Here is a 20,137-nt window from a genome sequence, read left to right as displayed (position 1 = left end):
ATAGAAGGAAAACAAATTACGATTTTTAGGGAAAAAAATGAGAAGTTTTTGACCAATAATCGGTCAAAAAATTTTTAAAGGAAAATTCTCTTATTTAGAAAAATAATTGATGTATTCAATAAGTCCACAAAAATATATGAAAACTGAATACCAAAGTTCAGTCTTTACGGGTGGATAATGTGGCTAAAACCTTCAAAATACCGAAAATCGGTCGGTACCGTTCCATAAGAGCTATACCAAAATGTGGACCAGTAGGTATATTTCGTAGCCCTGGCGAAGGCTAAATACCAAATATCAGGTACTTCGATTGGATAATGTGGCTAATATCTTAAAAATACTAAAAATTGGGCGGTACCGTTCTATGGGGGCTATATCAAAACGCGGACCTATGCTCATAATTGTTATAAGAACATTTTTTGTCCTCTGGGAACCCTCAATGCAAAAATTCCCCATACCGTTATATGGGGGCTATACTAAAACGTTGACCTACCTTCCAAATTTTTTGCCCTCGACATTGTCAGCAAACAATAAGTACTTGTACCAAAATTCATCCACCTACGCCAACTCCTTCTATTTTTGGCCACCGTTTATATGAACTCGCGACATAGTGCGACACCAAGATCGTACAATCATCCTCATACATTACGATAACTATGCCGTCTGGAGGGTGTGGAATTTCTGAAAGGAAGAGGTTAAACATTTCCGGAGATATCACCCCGCCTTGGAGAACTCCCTGTTTCACTACTTCTTTCACAACATCCTATTTCTGAATTCTCCAAAAGACACACATATAAATGATTTCCCAACGTTTCAAACACGGCTGGAGTCTTCTTTATGTTGACCAATAGAAAGCCTTCGATAGGTCAATAGGCCACACGGCCTGTTCTAGTTCAGTCCTTGACAGATATGTATGGATATGGCGTGTGTAACTGGGAAACTTCTTCTTATCATGGAAGAAGTAGTACCTCAAGAATATTTACTACTGGCGAGAAGGGGGATACCGGTCTGTACGATTCATCTCTGCTGGCATTCTTCCCTGGCTTCAGTAGCGCGACCACCCTGCCAATTTTTCAGGTTTCTGGTACAATATGGGTGGCTTACGACGATAAACTGAGGACATCTGAAAAATACTCAACTCCGGATTCAACAAGTTGCTTAAGCATAACCATTGAGATTCGGTGTGGGTCCAACGCTTTGGATGATTTCCGATTTGCATGACATCTGCAACATCGCTCATCGTAAATTATGGTGGTACCTCCTCTGCTAGGAGATCTCTTAAAGGAGTAGCCCTTCGCCTTATCACTGTCACGCCGTTGAAAGTAACAACCATTCTATCTTCCTTCTTTCCCGGATTCCAGAGTGCCCTCAATTTATTCAATCCTATTGCATTGATTCATAGGGTCTAGCAACTTTTTCCGTTTATGCTCGCCTACTAGCCTACTGACTTCCAGAGTAAGTTCCCTAACGTTTGGGTTTTCAAGGTTCACACGACGAAGCTCATTGCGCTCATTTGCTAGTCTCTTCGCATATGCTGGGAAATTTGTTATAATGCCGGGTATTCGAATATCAAGTATGTGGCCAGTAACTGAGCTATGATGATGTTCCGGAAGGTTCTCTCAGCTACCCGAGGATCTGAGGGCTGCTCTCTGAAGCGGTGATTAGTAAATTCTCTGAATCCTTGTCAATCAGCTTTCCAATGGTTCAGAAGAGTACTGTTAACGGAGACGATGATCGGAAAATGGTCTGAGCTAAGGGAAATTATGAGTTATCACTGCACGTTATTTATAAGACCGAGTCCAGGCAACTGCTATTCGAATAGCAGCTATGTGGTGAGTGGTTGCAGCTGTGCTGATATCCCTGGATTTTCTCTCAACTACCCGAGGATCGGAGGGAATGGGCAATCAGCTTTCCCAGAGGTTTTGAAGAGATGGGAAGATAGTCCGAACCATGAGAAATAACGGCTTGTCAGGACAAGTCATTTATGAGACCGGGTGCCACAATAATGACGTCTGGCGTGCTGTGGCAATCTCCTCTTATCATCATAGGAACGTTTTCAAAATTTGGAACTATCAATTTTCTCGGTCCTTACGTTGTAACCATCGTAACGTTGCAGGTTACAGGTGACTGCGAGATTTGTTCCCTGGATCGCGGTGACCATGATGTTCTTTCGACTCATGACGTCTACAATTTCGCAGACTTTGTTACAGAGGCCGTTTCAATTCACTTGTGATGTTAGATGCTGCGTTTGTTGTTATTGGGAAGACTGCATGGTGTCTCGTATTCCGACGACAAAGTCACGGGGACACACTGGGATATGGTCTAGCGCAGTAAGCAGCAACATAACTCCCATCGCAGTAATCCTGGAGGCGACTAAGACCAGAGCAGCCTCGGAAGTACACCCATTCCTTACATCCATTGCATCTCACCGATGTCGACATGTGGTGAATGCGGATTTGTAAGAAATAAGATTACTATCGAATCCCTTTCAAAAATTAACAATCGGTGATGTCAAAAATTGGGTGTTTGGCCAGGAAAATCGATTTCTGAGTCACTGGGCGCTGTGGGATTGAATTTGTCGAATTGAGTTTTTATACCCTCCACAATAATATGGAGGGTATATAAGTTTTTCTGTTCGTGACACATCGAACTAATCTTTTGCGACCATATAAAGTACCCATATTCTTGATCAGGATACAATTCTAGCCAAGTCCGTCTGTTGTAATCTCTCTAGCATCGGCAATAATTGAGATAGAACACTAAAATTTTGCACCCGAGTATATTTTTCCATAGGCAGGCCAAGTTCGAAGATGGGCTATATGGGTCCACGTTTGGGTATAGCCCTCATATAACGGTACCTCCCGATTTAAGGTATTTTGAGGTTTTTAGCTATATTTTCCGACAGAATTAACTAAAATTTGACATTTGTTTTGGAATATACCACATATAAGGGTACCCACCGATTTTCGGTATTTTGAGGATTTTAGTTACAATTTATAACCGAACTAGCTGTAATTTGACACTTGAGGTTTTCAGTGGTCACGAAACTTTTCCACCAAAAATCGTTAACATAGGTCCATGTTTTAATATAGCTCCCATATAACAGTACCTCCCGATTTTCGGTATTTTGAAGATTTTACCTACTGTTTTTAACCGAACTAGCTGTAATTTGACATTTGAGGTTCTCTGTGGTCACGAAAACTCTTCACTAAAAGTCGTCAACATAGGTCAATGTTTTGGTATAGCTCCCATATAACGGTACCTGCCGATTTTCGATTTTTTTTAATTTGACATTTAAAGTTCTCAGAGGTACCGAAACTCCTTAACCAAAAATCGTCCACATAGGTCCATATTTTGGTATATCCCCCATGGCATTTGGATTATCCGTGATCGAACAATTTTGGCACCTAACAGGAAACTATTAATTATTCAACTTTATTTCAGAATATTTAATGTTGGAGGGTATAAAAAGTTCGACCCGGCCGAACTTAATGTTTTTTACTTGTTTTCGTTCTAATGGGTGAATCCGATATGGATATTTTAGGTGCTTCAAGAACTTGCCTCATCGAATTTGGACATGTACTGCATCTTTAATGCTGAGCGCAATATGCCCACAGACCGTACCACTATCAGCAGCCAGCGGCCGCGTCCTGAAGAACACAGCTTATAGAGAATTCCAATTATTTCTAAATTTAGTGTTATAATAGCCAGATCTTCTCATGTCCGATGAAATCATGGTTTTAATGAAAAACTTTAGAACTAAAAGACAAAGATCTCTCATAGCTCTTGGCATATTCTACTTCGTGGAAATCTATTAATATTACAATATAAGTGAATTCAAATTAATTACGACAACAATGTATTCCTTCCAAGATTTTTAATCACTAATCAATTACAATTTCATTTAAAATTCAATTAAAAACGATGTACTTTGGACCTTATAGCTTACAGACAGACATACAAACAAACAGATCTGATCTTCTGTGAGTATTTACGCTCTATATATAAATCTTTCAAAGCATATGCTTTAGCCGAGATAATGTTGTGCATAAGACACCACATAACATTCAACATTCAAATCGTTTCACGTTTATTGAGTCTGCAGAAGTTTGAAAAAAAAAAAAAATAAAACAAAATTAGATGACCACACGTTACGTTTTTGAAAACACTCGACAATTTTGGCAAATTGTCAGAAAAAAATAACGACGACAAAAAGAGGGAAAAAACATTCGTGCGTACCTTAGGCACCACATTTGTTAGAGGCTAATAATGACGATGACGGTGGTTATGCTGATGTGATATCATTGAAGGTGATAATATTATAGAATCTTTGGATAGGTCTTAATATTACTAAGAGTACTGTGGTTTTAAAGGTATTTTATTTTATACCCGAATCCAAAAATAATAAGTAAAAGACATTTGTTTACTGTTTCAAAACACTGTTCATTTTGTGATCAATAAATTTAATTTTGTTAAGGCATTAGAAAACACCAACAAAGCAAATAATAAAAAATAAAAAAAAAAAACAAAAGACATTTAAGAAAAGAAAACATAAATTAACATAAAAATGATTCATGCATTCGGATGGAACATAAGCGAAAAAAGAAACAAAACAGTCTTATTTAGAAATGAATGAAACAACAAAAGTCCTTTGACTTTTTGTTCAAAGAAAATTTGCTAAAATTTTGATTAGTATGTATTAAATAGAGCAATTACTTACCTGTATTTGTTGTTCCAATTCATGTACAATATCCTCACGGGCCAATGCCACCTGCTCTTGTAAACGTCGTTCATATTCATCGATAATTTTTTGTATAATTTGTGTTTCATTATTCGTGTTTAATTCATCCGTATCTATGATGATCAATGAAGTGTTGTTGTTATTGTTATTACTTTGTGCCACAGGTGATGATGATGATGTTGCAGGCACATTATTAAAATCGTTGACATTGGCCTCTTTGATAGCTGTATCCTTTGTAGGATTTTCAGAACTTAAATCCTGCTCCCTGCTGGAGTCATTAACATGACGCACAGTCATTAGTGTCATATCTTCAGTATTGACTGAACTTTCTTGCGTTGAATTGAGTGTGGAATTTTTATTGGAGGTCTATGTTTGGGTGGCATATATTTTCCGTGGACATTTGCAAATTTTTTGGTTAAATACATTTGTTGGGTTAGCACAATAACATCCATATAAATAGTTGTATTTGTGTGTGTGTTTTAGCCATAAAATAAAAAAGAAATTCAAATGCAAATACATGCTTGTTAAAACAAAACAGCATAAAGTTTAATTTTTATTAAAACAAACATATCTTAGCTTTTTAAGGGAGAAGAAGGACACGAGGTTCTATAAGCTTGCTGTCAAAACAACTATCAATACTGCGCAAGCTTGTCGGAATCATTGGTGAATTATGTTGGCCAGCATATGTCGAATAACCAAATGTTGTTAAAAATCTACCAATCTTCTGATAAAAAATGTGCTTTAGGTTGAAATCAGTCAAAATTTTGCTGCGCATTTGTATGGGAGCTATATCAAAATATGAACCGATCTTTAGACACTAAAGTACCAAATTATGGCTAAATCAGTTAATAAAATCAGTAAGTAAAATTCCAAAGATGTGGGGTATCACTTATAAAGTCGTCGTTTATAACGCCATATCTGTTATAACGAAGACATCCAAAAGTCCTAAATCTCTGGGGACCTTAAAGTCCACACAAAATAAATAACGCATATAACGACATATAGGTTATAGGGTCCAATTCCGTCGGTCCCTTGACTGACGTTATAAGCGATTTCGACTGTATGTATGAGAGCTACATATATCAAAACAATTGGATGGAAGCTGCACCGAAACATGAGCCGATATTGTCCATATTCGGACCATAATTGCCTCACCCAGATTTTATGCAAATTGTCAGTAATATATCCCAATTAAGCTGAAACTTATTAATTTAGAGCCAATAAATAAGCGATTTCGACCATTGTGCCACCGCAGTGGGTTCTTCGTTGGCGGATTGACCCAGAACCCAACTACATTCGTGATCCGGCCAGCCGGTGCCATCTCAGTGTATCTATTTGTAGCGTTTTTCGGTGTTGGGAGCCTTCTCCCGATTCTTTTGGTCCGTACCGGGACGGAGAAGAAACCCAGGACCAATATTGATGTGCTCGGTTTGGCATTTTTTGCCGACAATTTATCGAGAACCCCGATTGCGACCGGGCGAAGAGAAGTGTTTTACGTCGTTTGCGATCTCTTCCAACCGAGTAAGAACCACCACAATTTAGGATGGGTGATATTGCAGATGTTAGCCGAGGCGCAAAATTATCCAAAGCGCTCGGACCTGACGAGATTTTAATGGTGAAGCTAAAACAGCTGGATAACCTAGGATTCGAGTATTTAAAAGTAAGGTCATCAACCTATCGCTAACCACCCAAGCCTGGAAGATGGGCAGGGTGGTCCCGCGACTGAAACCTGGCAAGGATGACAGCAAAGGTGAATCGTACAGGCCGATCTCACTTCTATCGCCAGTAGCAAAAGTACTCGAGACGTTACTACTCCCCAGCATTAGAGCGTGTTATCCAGTTGTCCGGATCATCAACACGGGTTCCGGAACCAGCATAGTACCACAACAGCACTGCACGCCATTTCCACATATATTGGCAGAGGAGTACACCAGGACAAACCATGTCACAGAACAGTGATGGTAGCATTGGATCTGACCAAAGCGTTTGATACGGTCAGCCATGCTAGGCTGTTCGAGAATATCGAGAATACTACCCTCCGACCTTGTCTGAAACGCTGGGTCACAAACTATTTGTTTGGTCGCCTGTCATACGCGGAATTCAGAGACAAGAAGTCCAAACCCCGTAGAGTGAAGCATGGAGTTCCCCAAGGAGAGGTGATATCTCCGGAACTGTTTAACCTCTACCTTTCTGCGATTCCGCACCCTCCCTACGGCATGTGACAGGTTAAACGCCTATCTTATTGATAGACAGCGGAATTTTATGCAACCCCTATTTTTGGTCCGATTCATGTCGAATTTTGGGACTGGGCATATTTTTGGTTTCTGATTGCATTGCCGTCAAAACATATGACATATGCAACAAATATTTCAATAATAGGTACAAAAATGTTTGTGTGTACAATTTTTCTGTTTAAAATTCTCTTCAGACAAGTCAATAAAATAGAGAAATGTATAACCACAGCCACAACCGTCAAAATACCGAAAATCGGGAGGTATCGTTCTATGGGGGCTATATGAAGACGTGGATCTATACCCACAAATTTCAGATGGAAAGTTTTATACCCCCAACGAAGACTTAATACCAAATTTCAGACATTTCGGTGGGATATTGAGGCCACAACCTTCAAAATGCCGAAAATCGGGAGGTAACATTCTATGGGGGCTATATGAAGACTTGGGCCTATGCCGAAAAATTTCAGGAGGATTGTTTTATACCCCCAACGAAGACAAAATGCCAAATTTCAGACATTTCGGTGGGATATTGAGGCTACAACTTTCAAAATACCGAATACCAGTAGGTACCGTTCTATAGGGGCTATATGAAGACGTGGACCTATGCGAACAGATTTCAGTTGTAAAGTTGCATACCCATAACGAAGACTTAGTACCAAATTTCAGCCATTTCGATGGGATATTTAGACCACAAATCCTTGAATATATTTTTGCATATGGTTTTGCATATGGTTTTGCATATGCTCATTTTATGCAGATATGTAAAACTATGTCAAAATATGCGCAATATGCAAAAATGTTTGGGCCCAATTCGTTTTATTTTGTAATAAAACGAGTTTCTGTCTAATTAGATTTTCTCTACGACCATTCTAACCATAGGATTCCGCTGTCTACTTATTGATCTTGTTGAGTTCTTCCACGCGAGGAATATGAAAATATCCACCACTAAGTCAACAGCCATACTGTTCACCACATGGACGACGCAGATGAAGCTCCCACTGAACATGCAGGTCGACGGTTGAATTGTTCCGACCACAAACTACCCCAAAGTCCTGAGGGTCGCGTTTGATAGCGCATACTGCAGCTATCTGCGATAAGAGGAGAAACAGGAACAAGGTCTTCAAGTCCCTAGCCTGCTGCACTTGGGGTGCAGATAAAGAAACCTTGTTAACCACATACAACGCGATAGGTCGGTCTTGGTTTGCTAACGTAAATGATACGCAACGGAATAACTTGCAAACCTGCCAGAATGCAGCCTTGAGAACAGCAATAGGACGTCTGCTCATGTCTTCAGTGGAGCATTTGCATGAGGAGACCAAGATCCTGCCAGTGCTTCAACAAAACAAGATGTTGTCGATGCAATATTTACTTGGATGTTATAAGCCATATATACCATCCAAATCACCACCTGATGGATATCTTCGAGCCCCCCAGATAAGTTAGGAGGGTTTCGTAATCTGGAGTGAGAGGTCCAGAGATACAATAGAGAACCCCTAGATCAACGTTCTTATTAAGCAGGTTTAAGAGATATTCAGACTGATGCCGTCGCTGAGGCTTTAGGAGCCTATTGTGTGAATGTTTTCCACCATCCGAGCGGCGGAAGGGCAACAATTGCCAAGGCAAACGAGAGCCATGTTGACGCAACTAAGCCGCCTCAATTCTTACTGGGTCAAGATTGATGGTACGCAGTACATATGCCCAGCATACATCACCTGCCCGCAACATACTATGCAGTACCTTTTTAACTACCCAGCCAACTTCACTCACCTAACACCACTCTCAATGTGGACTAATCCTATTCAGGTGGCGTTCTTTCACACACACATACATGTAGAAGCTGCTACAACAACATCAACCCCCATCCATCACAGGAGAAGAAAGATGCCAAGACAAATACGAGTGGTTTTAGCCCAATTAATATCCGGACGATGCCACCACCTCAATTCGTATTGGGCCCGACTTAATAGCACGAAACCCAACAAATCCCCTGAATGTGAATTATGACCGCACGAAACGCTGCATTTGTTTTACTGTACAGCTAAACCCACTCTCCTATCTCCTGTTCCTGATATACAAACGATAATATTTTTTATTTATTATTGTCTTTTTTAGGACAAAGGCCATTATTTATGAAAGTTTTTAATTAATTAATTGGATTAATCGAGCTAATATGGCCTAAGGAGTTTTGGAAACGATCGTAGCGTAATGGTTGAGTGTGTGGTATTTCGCTAGAATTCATTTTTCAATACAAAACTCCTTAGGCCATATTAGCTCGATTAATCCAATTAATTAATTAAAAACTTTCATAAATAATGGCCTTTGTCCTAAAAAAGACAATAATAAATAAAAATCTTCACAGCAGAGCCCGGCTGCCCCGGCTGAGGTTTGAACCTGGGTTCTCTCTAACAAACAGACAATGTTGTCGAGATCTCAGCGTTCTAAGCCACTGCCAATGTATCATATCAACAAACTAGTCGACATGATGCCAATGTATCATATCAACAAAACTAGTCGACATGATATCCAAAACTTCAAAAACTGAAGGCATTACAATTCATGAAGGAAACCCCCTTCGATTGTATATGTGTATGTATTGAGAAAATGATTTCTAGACAAGACACTAGGGTGACTTGATAAAGAAAAAGACTTCCATAAATACTTCATAATTACAAAAAATTGTAAAAATGTTTGTATAAATAGAAGTTATCAAAATCAGCCTTTGTCTTCTAGCCATTAGCATTCAAATACGCCTGATGAGCCTGGCTTAAACCACCAGGCGAAACGATCGTAGCGTAATGGTTGAGTGTGTGGTATTTCGCTAGAATTCATTTTTCAATACAAAACTCCTTAGGCCATATTAACTCGATTAATCCAATTAGATAATATTTTTGTCCCTGCAACAACGTACCAGAATTGTTTTGACTTAACAACGTTCTGCATGGTACAGCCGCCTTAATTCCTATTGGGAATGGATTAACGGCACCATGCCAAACATTTATCTAGCATGAGAAAAGGTCCGCATGACACACTGTGCACTGCACAACCAACCAACCATTCCAAAAACAACAGAGCCCTTTTTCCGAGAGTCAGGTGACTAGTCCATGTTCAACCAGAGCCTGATTAAGCATAAAACGAACGCTTGCACATACAGCGATTTCTTTCACCAGCAACAATTGAGATTGGCCTTGTTTTTCTAATCTCCTGAATTCGATTTTTTTTCTTCTTTCCTTTTAAAATATTATCCCAAAGCGCACTTGATTAAAATTATTTATTTTCATTTCAGAAATCTCCAAGAATGATTCGAAATCCGTAATGGGAAAGTGATCAAGAAAATGTGGAAAGTTTGGAAAGAGAAACATTGATACTAAAAGGCAATTTTGCACCCACAGCCAGAAAGTATTAAAACTTTGTCGAAAACAATAGATCCGTAGTAAAGTATTAAAAGTCCTGTAGTATCATCCGAGGCACCACAAAAGATTTTACTAAATGCATTGGCAAAAGTTCTACGTACAAAAGTTTCTCTGTCAGAATTCTTTGAAAATCGCAATATAAAACCCCTATCTGACTCGTCATCGAATTACAGTGAAAATGACCAACCAATAGAGGAGATGATGGTCACAGATCCTTCATTTGATGAGCATGAAATTAGAGATTGATTAATGATTTGTTGTCGGAAATTAAATGATCTCAAGGTGAAGAGTCATTGTCTTTATTAGAGTAATCTCCTGAACTAGAGAAATCTCCAGATGGTGTCATTCCGGAAATGCTTTAAAAAATACCACCTGTCTAGTGCACGTTCCGGCACTATAGAAAGAGGTTACATCCCGAAGGATGGAATGCCAAGTCACTCATTACCTCTTTTCTAATGAAAACTCCAGAAAGGCTGTTTGACTTGGAAATAAGATCCTCAATAAATCGTGACCTAATAAGCAACAGGTTTATGTCAAAGTGAAATCAACACAAACGGCGTTACACGAGGTTGTGGGTTACATTGAAAGGAATATGGATGACTTGAATCACACATTGACCGCCTTTCTAGACATAGAAGGAGCGTTCAATAATTTGAAATTCGAATCCATCCTTTAGACTCTAGAGCTACTGAGTGTCCCCTCTATCCCAACCAATTGGTTTAATAGAATTCTGAAAAGCAGACTAATAATCAAATCTAACATTGGGAAGAGCTCCGTAAGGAAGTCAGTCACCAGAGCCAACCCACAGCGATGTGTTTTATATACTTTACTATGAATCCTGGTGGTGAATTTGATACTCCAGGAATTTGATCGATTGGGGACTAGGGTAGTTGTCTATACAGATGACAAGTCATTCTACATAAACAAAACATTATTCCACAACATCCCATACGGGACAAGGGAGACTTCTCTCATATCAATGAGTGCACCTCGATTCATATTTATAGCTCAATGATATGGGACCTACTGTTTATCGCCGAGTCCGAACGGCGTGTCTTAAGACACCACTTATGGAGAAGTTTTTCAAGGCTGAAATACTCAGAAAATGTCGCCAACATTACTGAGGGGTATTTTGCCACCGTTGAAAAATGTTTGATTTTGCCTGGCCGGGGAATCGAACCCCCGACCTTCTGCGTGCAAGGCGGGCGTGCATACCATTGCACCACGGTGGCAAGTCATTCTAATCTATGGCAAATTCTAATCTATGACAAGTCATTCTAATCTATGGCAAATGTTTGTCCACGCTGTCTGAACTGATGTAGGGTGCACTAGTAAACTGACTACCTTTCGCCAATCCTGGACTTTGACGCAGCTGAGGTTATTAATCCTCCATGTTATTTAGTGGACGAGGGGCAGACCACTTCCTGATAAATCGAAGATAGTAGAAGGCACGAGAACTGGTGTGTATTTTGAAATACTGAACATTAGGCATTTTTCAGGCAGTTTTTGCAGTGTTGAAAGCCTTAGAACTATTAGAGGGAATAAATCTAAGACTGTTCAAAGTTATAGGTCTATCTTAAAAACTTGTAATAGAGCTGTTAAGTTTTGCTGGCTACCAGGGTACTGTAATGCTCAGGTAAATCAGATAGTTGATTAACTAACATAACCCTAATGGGGCCAATATAATATAATTTAAATAAAGAAGACTTTTCTCTTCCTGACACAGTTTACGGAATCTAAATGAACTCGCGATTGTTTCTCCCTTTAAGCAAAAATTTTAAATAAAAAACTACCAAATAATCCATTTTGTCCTGAAGTAAGCAGGTCATGTAGTGAAAATTGCCATTTACCATGACCAGATACCAAAACTCAATCCCACGGCAGCGGGTTCTTTCGTTCCGGATTGACCCGGAACCATAGAGTTTCGGCCGGAGACTGCCAACCCAACATTAAACCTATGTGTCTACGTAGGGTTAAATGCTGCTACAACAATAACAAAACGCGTACATGTATCGTTATAGAATAAACAGGCCTTTCGAATCGAATCTGAGTTCAACTTAGAAAAATTCTGTGACCATCTGTGATCTGATTTCTATTTACCTCAAAGTCTTAGGATGTTAACTCTCAAAATTGCTTCAGAGGCAACTACCAAAATACTGAGTTAGTAGTAGATTCTCTTGTCTTAGTCAAATCTACACGAAGATATACTGCTAAAGGTATCCGGGTGAGGGACTTCTCATAAATATCTTTAAATAATATAATTTAAATTAGAATCTTTTGTCCCGGTCCACACTAGAGTAGTTTCATTGTAAAAATTGCATGAAATTATGCGTCTCTAGATCGACTTCCATAGTAGAGTAAAATCATAAAATTGCTGTAGTGGGGAATTCGATTTAAGAACGCCTAATTTCATGAAATTTTTTAATGAAATTCACGCTAGTGTGGACCGGGACTTTCATATAGACAAAACACGTTGTGAATGGCAATACAAACACTTTGATCAAACACATATTAAAATAAAGCATATTTTTAGGCAAAAATTAAGTTATCCTCACATTTAGCGCAATATAACAAATGATCCTGATAAGCATGAGAAATATACATGTAAACCTCCTCCTCACCAAAAAAAAAGCATGATTATGTTTGTTTATCAGAATTAATAATGTAAATAAATACATATGTATGTATGTATGTTTATATGTAATTAGTGAATTTTGTTTTGTTAAAGGATAATGCAACAATCTTTAAGCAAAACAACATGCCAAATGAAACAAAAACGAATTAATAAATTAACGATGATGATTCCATCACTTACCACAAATTCATCTTCTGGATAACGGGATTCATAATATTTCAAGCGATCATTTAATTTCTTGATATTATCTTCTTGGGAACGTTGAATTTCATGGATTTTATTTTGATAAAATGTTTTTAATTCGGTAATTTCCAAAGCCAACTGGAAAACAAAAAAGAAAACAATTTTAATCAAGGAAGCAAATGAAGGTAAAATAGCTTACTTGTGATCCTTCATGTGCAATTGGTTCTTCATTGGCACCATCATTACCGGGTGTCATTTGGCGATGTGAGGGACTTAGTAGCAGTTCAGCTCTATAACGTTTACGCGGTGAAGCCTCCTTGGATCGTGGCAGTGAGGGAGACTTATAATCCAGTGACAATTGTTCTTGATCCGATGATTCAGGTGAGGATAAACTTTGGCGTTGTGATTTTTGTGAAAACACATCATCGGAGAATCTGTAAAAAAAGGATTTTTTTAGTAGATATTAATGTGGGGTATAATGATTAGAGGTTAATACTTCGGGTTTCCTTTAGTTTCGGTTGGCATGCTTGGTTAGGAAAGAAATTGGAAATTGGATTTAGTATTATTAAGGGCATTAGAAGGATATTATAAAGTTGTTATGATATATTAGGGGATAAACAAGTAAAAATGAATCAAACGGCTTTGCCGACACCTAAACACCCGCAGCCTATGAATGTACAATAGGGTGACCCAAAAAAATCTTTTTTGGATTTCCTACCCCTTACATTTTTTCCATTTGATCCAAAAACCTTATATATGAAATTTTATGGCGATCGGTTAACGTTGACCCGTGCTAACCTAGCGATCTTTGTTTTCATAGTAATTTGAACTGGGGTTATGTCACTCTCGAACCCTGGAAGGAGGGAAGATAGGACCTCAGTTCGACAACGTTACGTTGACTGATCCGAAGAGGTGCTCAAGTTATTTCAATCGACAGTTTGTCGAGCACCCCGAAAGTGACAGAGCGAAGAGAAGAGTATTACGTTGCATCATATCTCTTCATGCCGTGGATGAACCACCACAGTTTACAATGGATGATGTTGCGAATGCCATCTGGAACGCTAAGTCATCCAATGCGTTGGGTCCTGATGTAATCTCCATGGTAATGCTGAAGCAGCTGGATGAGCCGGGAGTGTAGTATCTCACTAAGGTTCTCAACTTGTCCCTAGCCACCCTCATTGTTCCCGAAGTCTAGCAAATGGGGGAGGGTGGTCGCACTGCTGAAGCCAGGCAAGGATGCCAGCAAAAATGGATCGTACAGGCCGATTTCGCTTTTGTCGCCCGTAGCAAAGACCCTTGAGGGCTTAGTCCTCCCCAGTGTCAGAAAAAGCTATGCAGTTGCCGATCATCAGCATTTCCGTAAGCAGCACAACACAACAGCGTTGCACGCCATCTCCACACATATTTGTCAAGGACTCAACCATAGACCGCCGTGTGATAGAACAGTGATGGTGGCGCTTGACTTATCAAAAGCCCTTGATACTGTCAGGTACTCTACTCTGTTTGGAGACAACCCTCCGGCCAAGCTTGAAACGATGGATAATCAATTATATGTGTGGACGCCCATCATCAACCTGCAAATCAATTAGCCTGATCACACTAAAACCTTAATGTGGAATAGCTGCCATCACAGCAGTTGCACATCCTAAAACTAACCCAACACCCGTCGTACCCCGAATTCAGGAACAAGAAGTAAAAAACCCCGTAGAGTAAAACAGGGAGTTCCCCAAGGTGGGATGATATCTCCGGAGCTGTTTAACCTCTATCTCACCTGTATTCCACCCCCTCCAGACAACATCGAGATCGTAACGATGACAACTATGAAAGACTGAACTCCTATTTAACCAATCTTGCCACTTTTTTCCAAGCGATGAATATGCAGATATCCGCCACTAAATCTACGGCCACTCTGTTCAACACGTGGTCGACGGTAGCAGAATTCGGACTACAAACTGCCCCAAAATTCTAGAAGTCACATTCGACACTACGTTCACGTCGTCCGCGCATGCCGCAGCTACCTGCGGTAAACTGAAATGTAGGAACAAGGTCCTCAAGTCTCTAGCCGGCATCAATTGGGGTGCAAAAAAGAAACCTTCTTGACCACATATAACGCTATAGGTCGGTCTGTGGTAAGCTATGCGGCGCCAGTTTGGTCACCGCATTCGGCATGTGCTCGCACAACACACTGCACCTTTTCAACTGCCCTGCTAACTACTCATCTATACTCATCTGTGGTTACATCCCATCCAAGCAACCGCATTCCACGAACAACAACATGCCCAACTAAAATGACTGCTTGTCATAACAGTTATCAGAACATCAAAAGGAAAGGCCTCCGAAAGGTCATCAATCTGTAGAATACCTCCAAAGGTGCCCTGCCTTAAAAGATCTCCTAAAAGTGTCTCTAGAAGAGCTCCAAAAGGATTCTTCTCTCTAGAACACCTCCAATAGATCTTCTATCTTTCAAATGCCTCAATAAGGTCTAATAGGATTCCTCTCTCTAGAATACCTTGAAAAGGTCTCCTACCTTTAGACTACTTCCAAGAGGTTTGATATCTGCAGAAAACTTCCAAAAGACCCCCTATCCACAGAAGACCTCTCAAAGGCCTGTTATCTATATAAGACCCGTAAAAGGTTTGTTTTCTCTGGTACACATCCAAAAGTTTTCTCATATCTAAATGACCTCCGAAATCTCTCCTAGCTCTAGGTAAACCCCCAAAAGGTTTCATACTTATAGAAGACCTTGAATACCTCCAAAAACTCTTGTCTAAAGAAGACCGCAAATAGGTCTCCCATTTGCAGAAGACTTGCAAAACTTTTTAAGGACACCTCCAAAAAGTTTTTTATACAAATGTAGAAAAACCCCAAAACGTCTCCTATCTAAAGAATACCTCCAAAAGGTCTCCTATAGATCTTCTATATATGACTTTCCTATCTCCGGAGACCTTCAGAAGGTTTCCCATCTCTACAAGATCTCAAAAAGATATTCTATATATTTAAGACCACCAAAAAGCTCTCCTTTCTAAAGAATACATCCAAAAGATACCCTATCTAAAGAATTCCTACAAAAGATCTTCTATTCTTTTTCAATAAAAAAATTATAAACGATTCTTCTCGAACAGCCCATAAATTGCACTTAATTCAAATGTTGTAAACTTAAGTTGCGAAGGTAATCGAAGGACTGAACCGATATATGGCATTAATAATACGTTCGCCAGGGTTAATATGTACCTCTTTAGATTACCAAAAGTATCTACTGAAACCTAACAGTGGAATTATTTACATTCATCCTATCAGAGAACCTCTCTTAAAACTGCCACTTTTGGAATGATCACACGTGGGTATCCTTTTCATTATCTGTATTAATCTCTTGTGCTTATCACGAAAAACAATTTTGCCCCTGTAAATGCCGAAGGTCTAGTTATCAACCATTGTCTAAAACCTTTGGTTTCATTGATTCGCCCCTACTTTTTTGCCAGCAAGCGTTTTTGTATTCTTCTTATGACAGATAGATTTACTAAAACTTTCGTTAAGGTGGAAATGTATCTGTGTTAGGAACATCCAGATATCCTCACATCCTGTAAAAAACTTACTGTTTCTCCAGCTCAGCACATTTGGCTTCAAAATACTTTCTTAAATCCTCCATTTCCTGGTTGTGTTTCAACTCCCGCTCTTGCCTTTGTGTCAACAGTCGTTGGATCTCCTCATCCTTCTCACGTTTTTCCGTTTCCCATTGATCCATAACAATCTTCAGCTCTTGTTCACTTTTCATTTTAGTCTTTTCCAATTCCTGACACAGATAATCATCGAATTTCTTTTGAACCATAAAGAAGAGACGCACTTCACTGGGTGTCAAATATTTTTGGAATTGTTCGATTTGTTTACTAAAGGGAGTGGAAAGGATTTCTGGTTCGTGGGCCATATAATCAAACTGACGTGGCATTGAAAGTTGCCGCTCCCGAGAATTGCGTGAGAACTTCTCTTCATTGTCGGTGAAATAGTGGCGCTCAAAATCATCATCACTTTCACTAACCAAATCCATGGAAATTTCTGATATTCTTTGGCCAAAATTGCTTTCCTGATCGGCTCGCGGCCATGAGGGCCGTTTAAGGCTGTCCATGGCATCGGTCAGCTGTTTGCGTAGCAGTTGAACTTCAGTGGCCAATTTTTCACTTTCCGCTTGGAGATTTTCACGTATCGTAAGGGATTGCTGAAGGGAATCGGTTAGCTTGGCAATCAGTTCATCACGTTTGGTCAACTCCATATAGATGTCCATGGTCTGGAAGAAAATATAAATTAGTATTTTTAGGAAGAAAAAGAATAGCCTTGTACCATACCTGTTGTCCAAAATCTTCTTGTAGTGTCCGATATTCGGTGGAATTTGTGGCCACTGAACTTGTCTCCCGACCAGATACCGAACCCAATTGATCAATAGATTCCCTTCTAGAGATATTTTCCAGCTGCATATTTAGCGATGCCAAACAGGCATCCTTGGTGGCCAACATTTGCTGCAATTCCCCCACCTTTTGTTCCAACATTTGTATCATATTTAGGCTAACAGCGACAGATGTACTGCTGGAAGTGGCCTCATTGGAGTTCATTAATTCCATTTCATTTTGTTTAGCCTGGGCTTCCAGTTTGCTAGCCAAGGCAGCCAGGGACTGTTGCTCCTCCTGGGTTGACAAAGAAGTACGTTCACTTTCCTCGGTTATATCCTCTAGAACATCTTTGGCAAATTCCACCAAGGAAACCCGTTCCATGGGTTTAGCTTGTTGGTTGCCCGCCTCCACGCTAACAGTAGCAGGTGAGGTTGGTGCCTCAGCCGATGACAAAATGTTTTCTCGCATGGCCATAATGCGGCATTTCATTAGCTTTAAATCTGTTTCTTCTTCATCATCTTCTTCTTCAGTAGAATCCACACCTAACCTTGGTGTAGCATTGCCACCCTTCATTACCCTTGAATTACTACTCAAAGTTTGTTCCAAATCTTCATTAATTTTAGTGGAGGTCAATGGCTTTTCATGGTTATCCGGCAGACTTTCATCCAAATCTGTTACAATTTCTATGGGTGGATTTGGTTCTACCAGCAGAACGCCACAACTCTCAACTTGTTGGAAATCTGCCGGCTTAACAAAGTCCTCCGTGGCATAATTTAGGCTTTTTAGACTGGAATCGGCTAATTTAAAGCTCTCCTTCTCGGCAGCCTTTTCAAAAGGAGCTTTGGAGACCTCCAAAAATTTTAATTTCTCCAAAGAAGACAATGACCTCTCACCTTGGGGATCTTTGTTTTCCTTATCTTCCGCCCGCTTGCTGCTTACCTTGTCCGGGGTATTCTCCCCCAACAAGTCATTGATCAGTGTCTCATTATTGGCAATATAACTGGGATTCAAAGAGCTAATTTCATGCTCATCCAATGTAATTTCCAACGAAGGATTTGTGGCAATCATCTCCTCCATTGATTGATCTTTTTCACTGTAATTCGATGAGGAGCCAGATAAAGGTTTTATATCAGGATTTTCAAATAATTCTGGTAGAGAAACTTTTGTGGGGGGAATTTTTGCCAATGGCTTTAGTAAAATTTTTTGTGATGCCTCGGAGACTGCTGGACTTTTAATACTTTGCAAAGGTTCCAAGGTTTTTGATGAGGTTTTAATACTTTCTGGTGGCTGTTCGGGGCTGACATTTCCTTTTATTTTCAATTTTTCTCTTTCCATTCGTTCCAGTTTTTCTTGATCACTTTCTTGGCTTTGCAGAGTAACGGATTTGGGATCATTTTTGGAGGTTTCTGAAATGCAAAAGAATAATAAATTATCAAGTGAAGTCTGAGAGAAGATATAAAAGGGAGGGAGAAAAACTCATATCATAACTCGAACTCAGAAAATCTGATTTTATTTATAAAGAAAAAATGCACCTCTTCTATGGAAAATCAATAATCGTGGAATAATTGTTCAAAATTGTTAAGAATTGTTTAGAAATAATTTTTCAATAATCGAGGATTTTTTAAAAAAATCATTTTTCAATAATCGAGGATTTTTAAAAAATATTTTTTTAATAACCTGTGATTTTTAGAAAATATTTCTCCAATAATCGTGGATTAAAAAAAAAAATATTTTTCAATAGTCATGGATTTTTTACAAAATATTTTTCCAAGAATCGTGTTTTTTTTAATATTTTTTCAATAATCGTGGATTTTTTTAAAAATATTTTTTTCAATAATCGTGAATCTTGAATTTTTTAAAAAATATTTTTTTGTCAATAATCGTAGATTTGGAAAAAATATTTTTTTCAATAATCGTTTTTTTTTTTTAATTTTTTTTCAATAATCGTAGATTTTTAAAAATATATTTTTTTCAAAAATCCTATATTTTTAAAAAATATATGTTTTCAATATTTTTTCAATTATGGATTTTGTAGAAAAATATTTCTTCAATAATCGTGGATTCAAAAATAAAAATATTTTTTCAATAATCGTAGATTTAAAAAAAATATGTTTTTAATAATCGTAGATTTAAAAAAAAAATATTTTTTCAATAATCGTGGATTTTAAAAAAAATATTTCTTCAATAATCGTGGATTTTTAAAAATATTTTTTCAACAATCGTGAATTTTTAAAAATATTTTTTTAGTTATCGTGGATTTATTTTATTAAAAAATATTTTTTCAATAATCGTGGATATTTTCAAAAAGTTTTTTTTCATTAATCGCGGATTTATTTAGAAGTATTTTTTCAATAATCGAGGATTTATTAAAAAATATTTTTCAATACTCGTGGATTTTTATAAAAAATATTTTTTCAATAATCGTGGATTTTTGTAAAATTTTTTTTTCAATAATCGTGGATTTTTGTAAAATTTTTTTTCAATAATCGTGGATTTTTATAAAAAATATTTTTTCAATAATCGTGGATTTTTATAAAAAATATTTTTTCAAAAATCAT

General features: G+C 38.4%; 1 protein-coding gene across 16 annotated transcripts in view; it reads right to left on the bottom strand.

The window, feature by feature from the left end:
• The window catches only part of Plp (Pericentrin-like protein), a 164,469-nt gene that overhangs the window by 79,633 nt on the left and 64,699 nt on the right, over positions 1 to 20,137 (bottom strand). For 7 of the 16 annotated variants that reach the window (XM_073981187.1, XM_073981179.1, XM_073981184.1 and 4 more), the window contains 6 exons: positions 17,538 to 18,985; positions 16,794 to 17,479; positions 13,697 to 13,726; positions 13,400 to 13,634; positions 13,198 to 13,338; positions 4,718 to 5,104 (listed from right to left, as the gene is read on the bottom strand). In XM_073981187.1, coding sequence (XP_073837288.1) covers positions 4,718 to 5,104; positions 13,198 to 13,338; positions 13,400 to 13,634; positions 13,697 to 13,726; positions 16,794 to 17,479; positions 17,538 to 18,985 — 2,927 coding nt within the window. The remainder of the gene's footprint in view (positions 1 to 4,717; positions 5,105 to 13,197; positions 13,339 to 13,399; positions 13,635 to 13,696; positions 13,727 to 16,793; positions 17,480 to 17,537; positions 18,986 to 20,137) is intronic. The other 9 variants (XM_073981190.1, XM_073981192.1, XM_073981194.1 and 6 more) reach the window with 3 other exon arrangements.

This window comes from Musca autumnalis, unplaced genomic scaffold, assembly GCF_047663935.1.
Source record: "Musca autumnalis isolate F117 unplaced genomic scaffold, ASM4766393v1 scaffold_4, whole genome shotgun sequence".
NCBI lineage: Eukaryota > Metazoa > Arthropoda > Insecta > Diptera > Muscidae > Musca > Musca autumnalis.
This window is presented reverse-complemented; position numbering and strand designations above follow the sequence as displayed.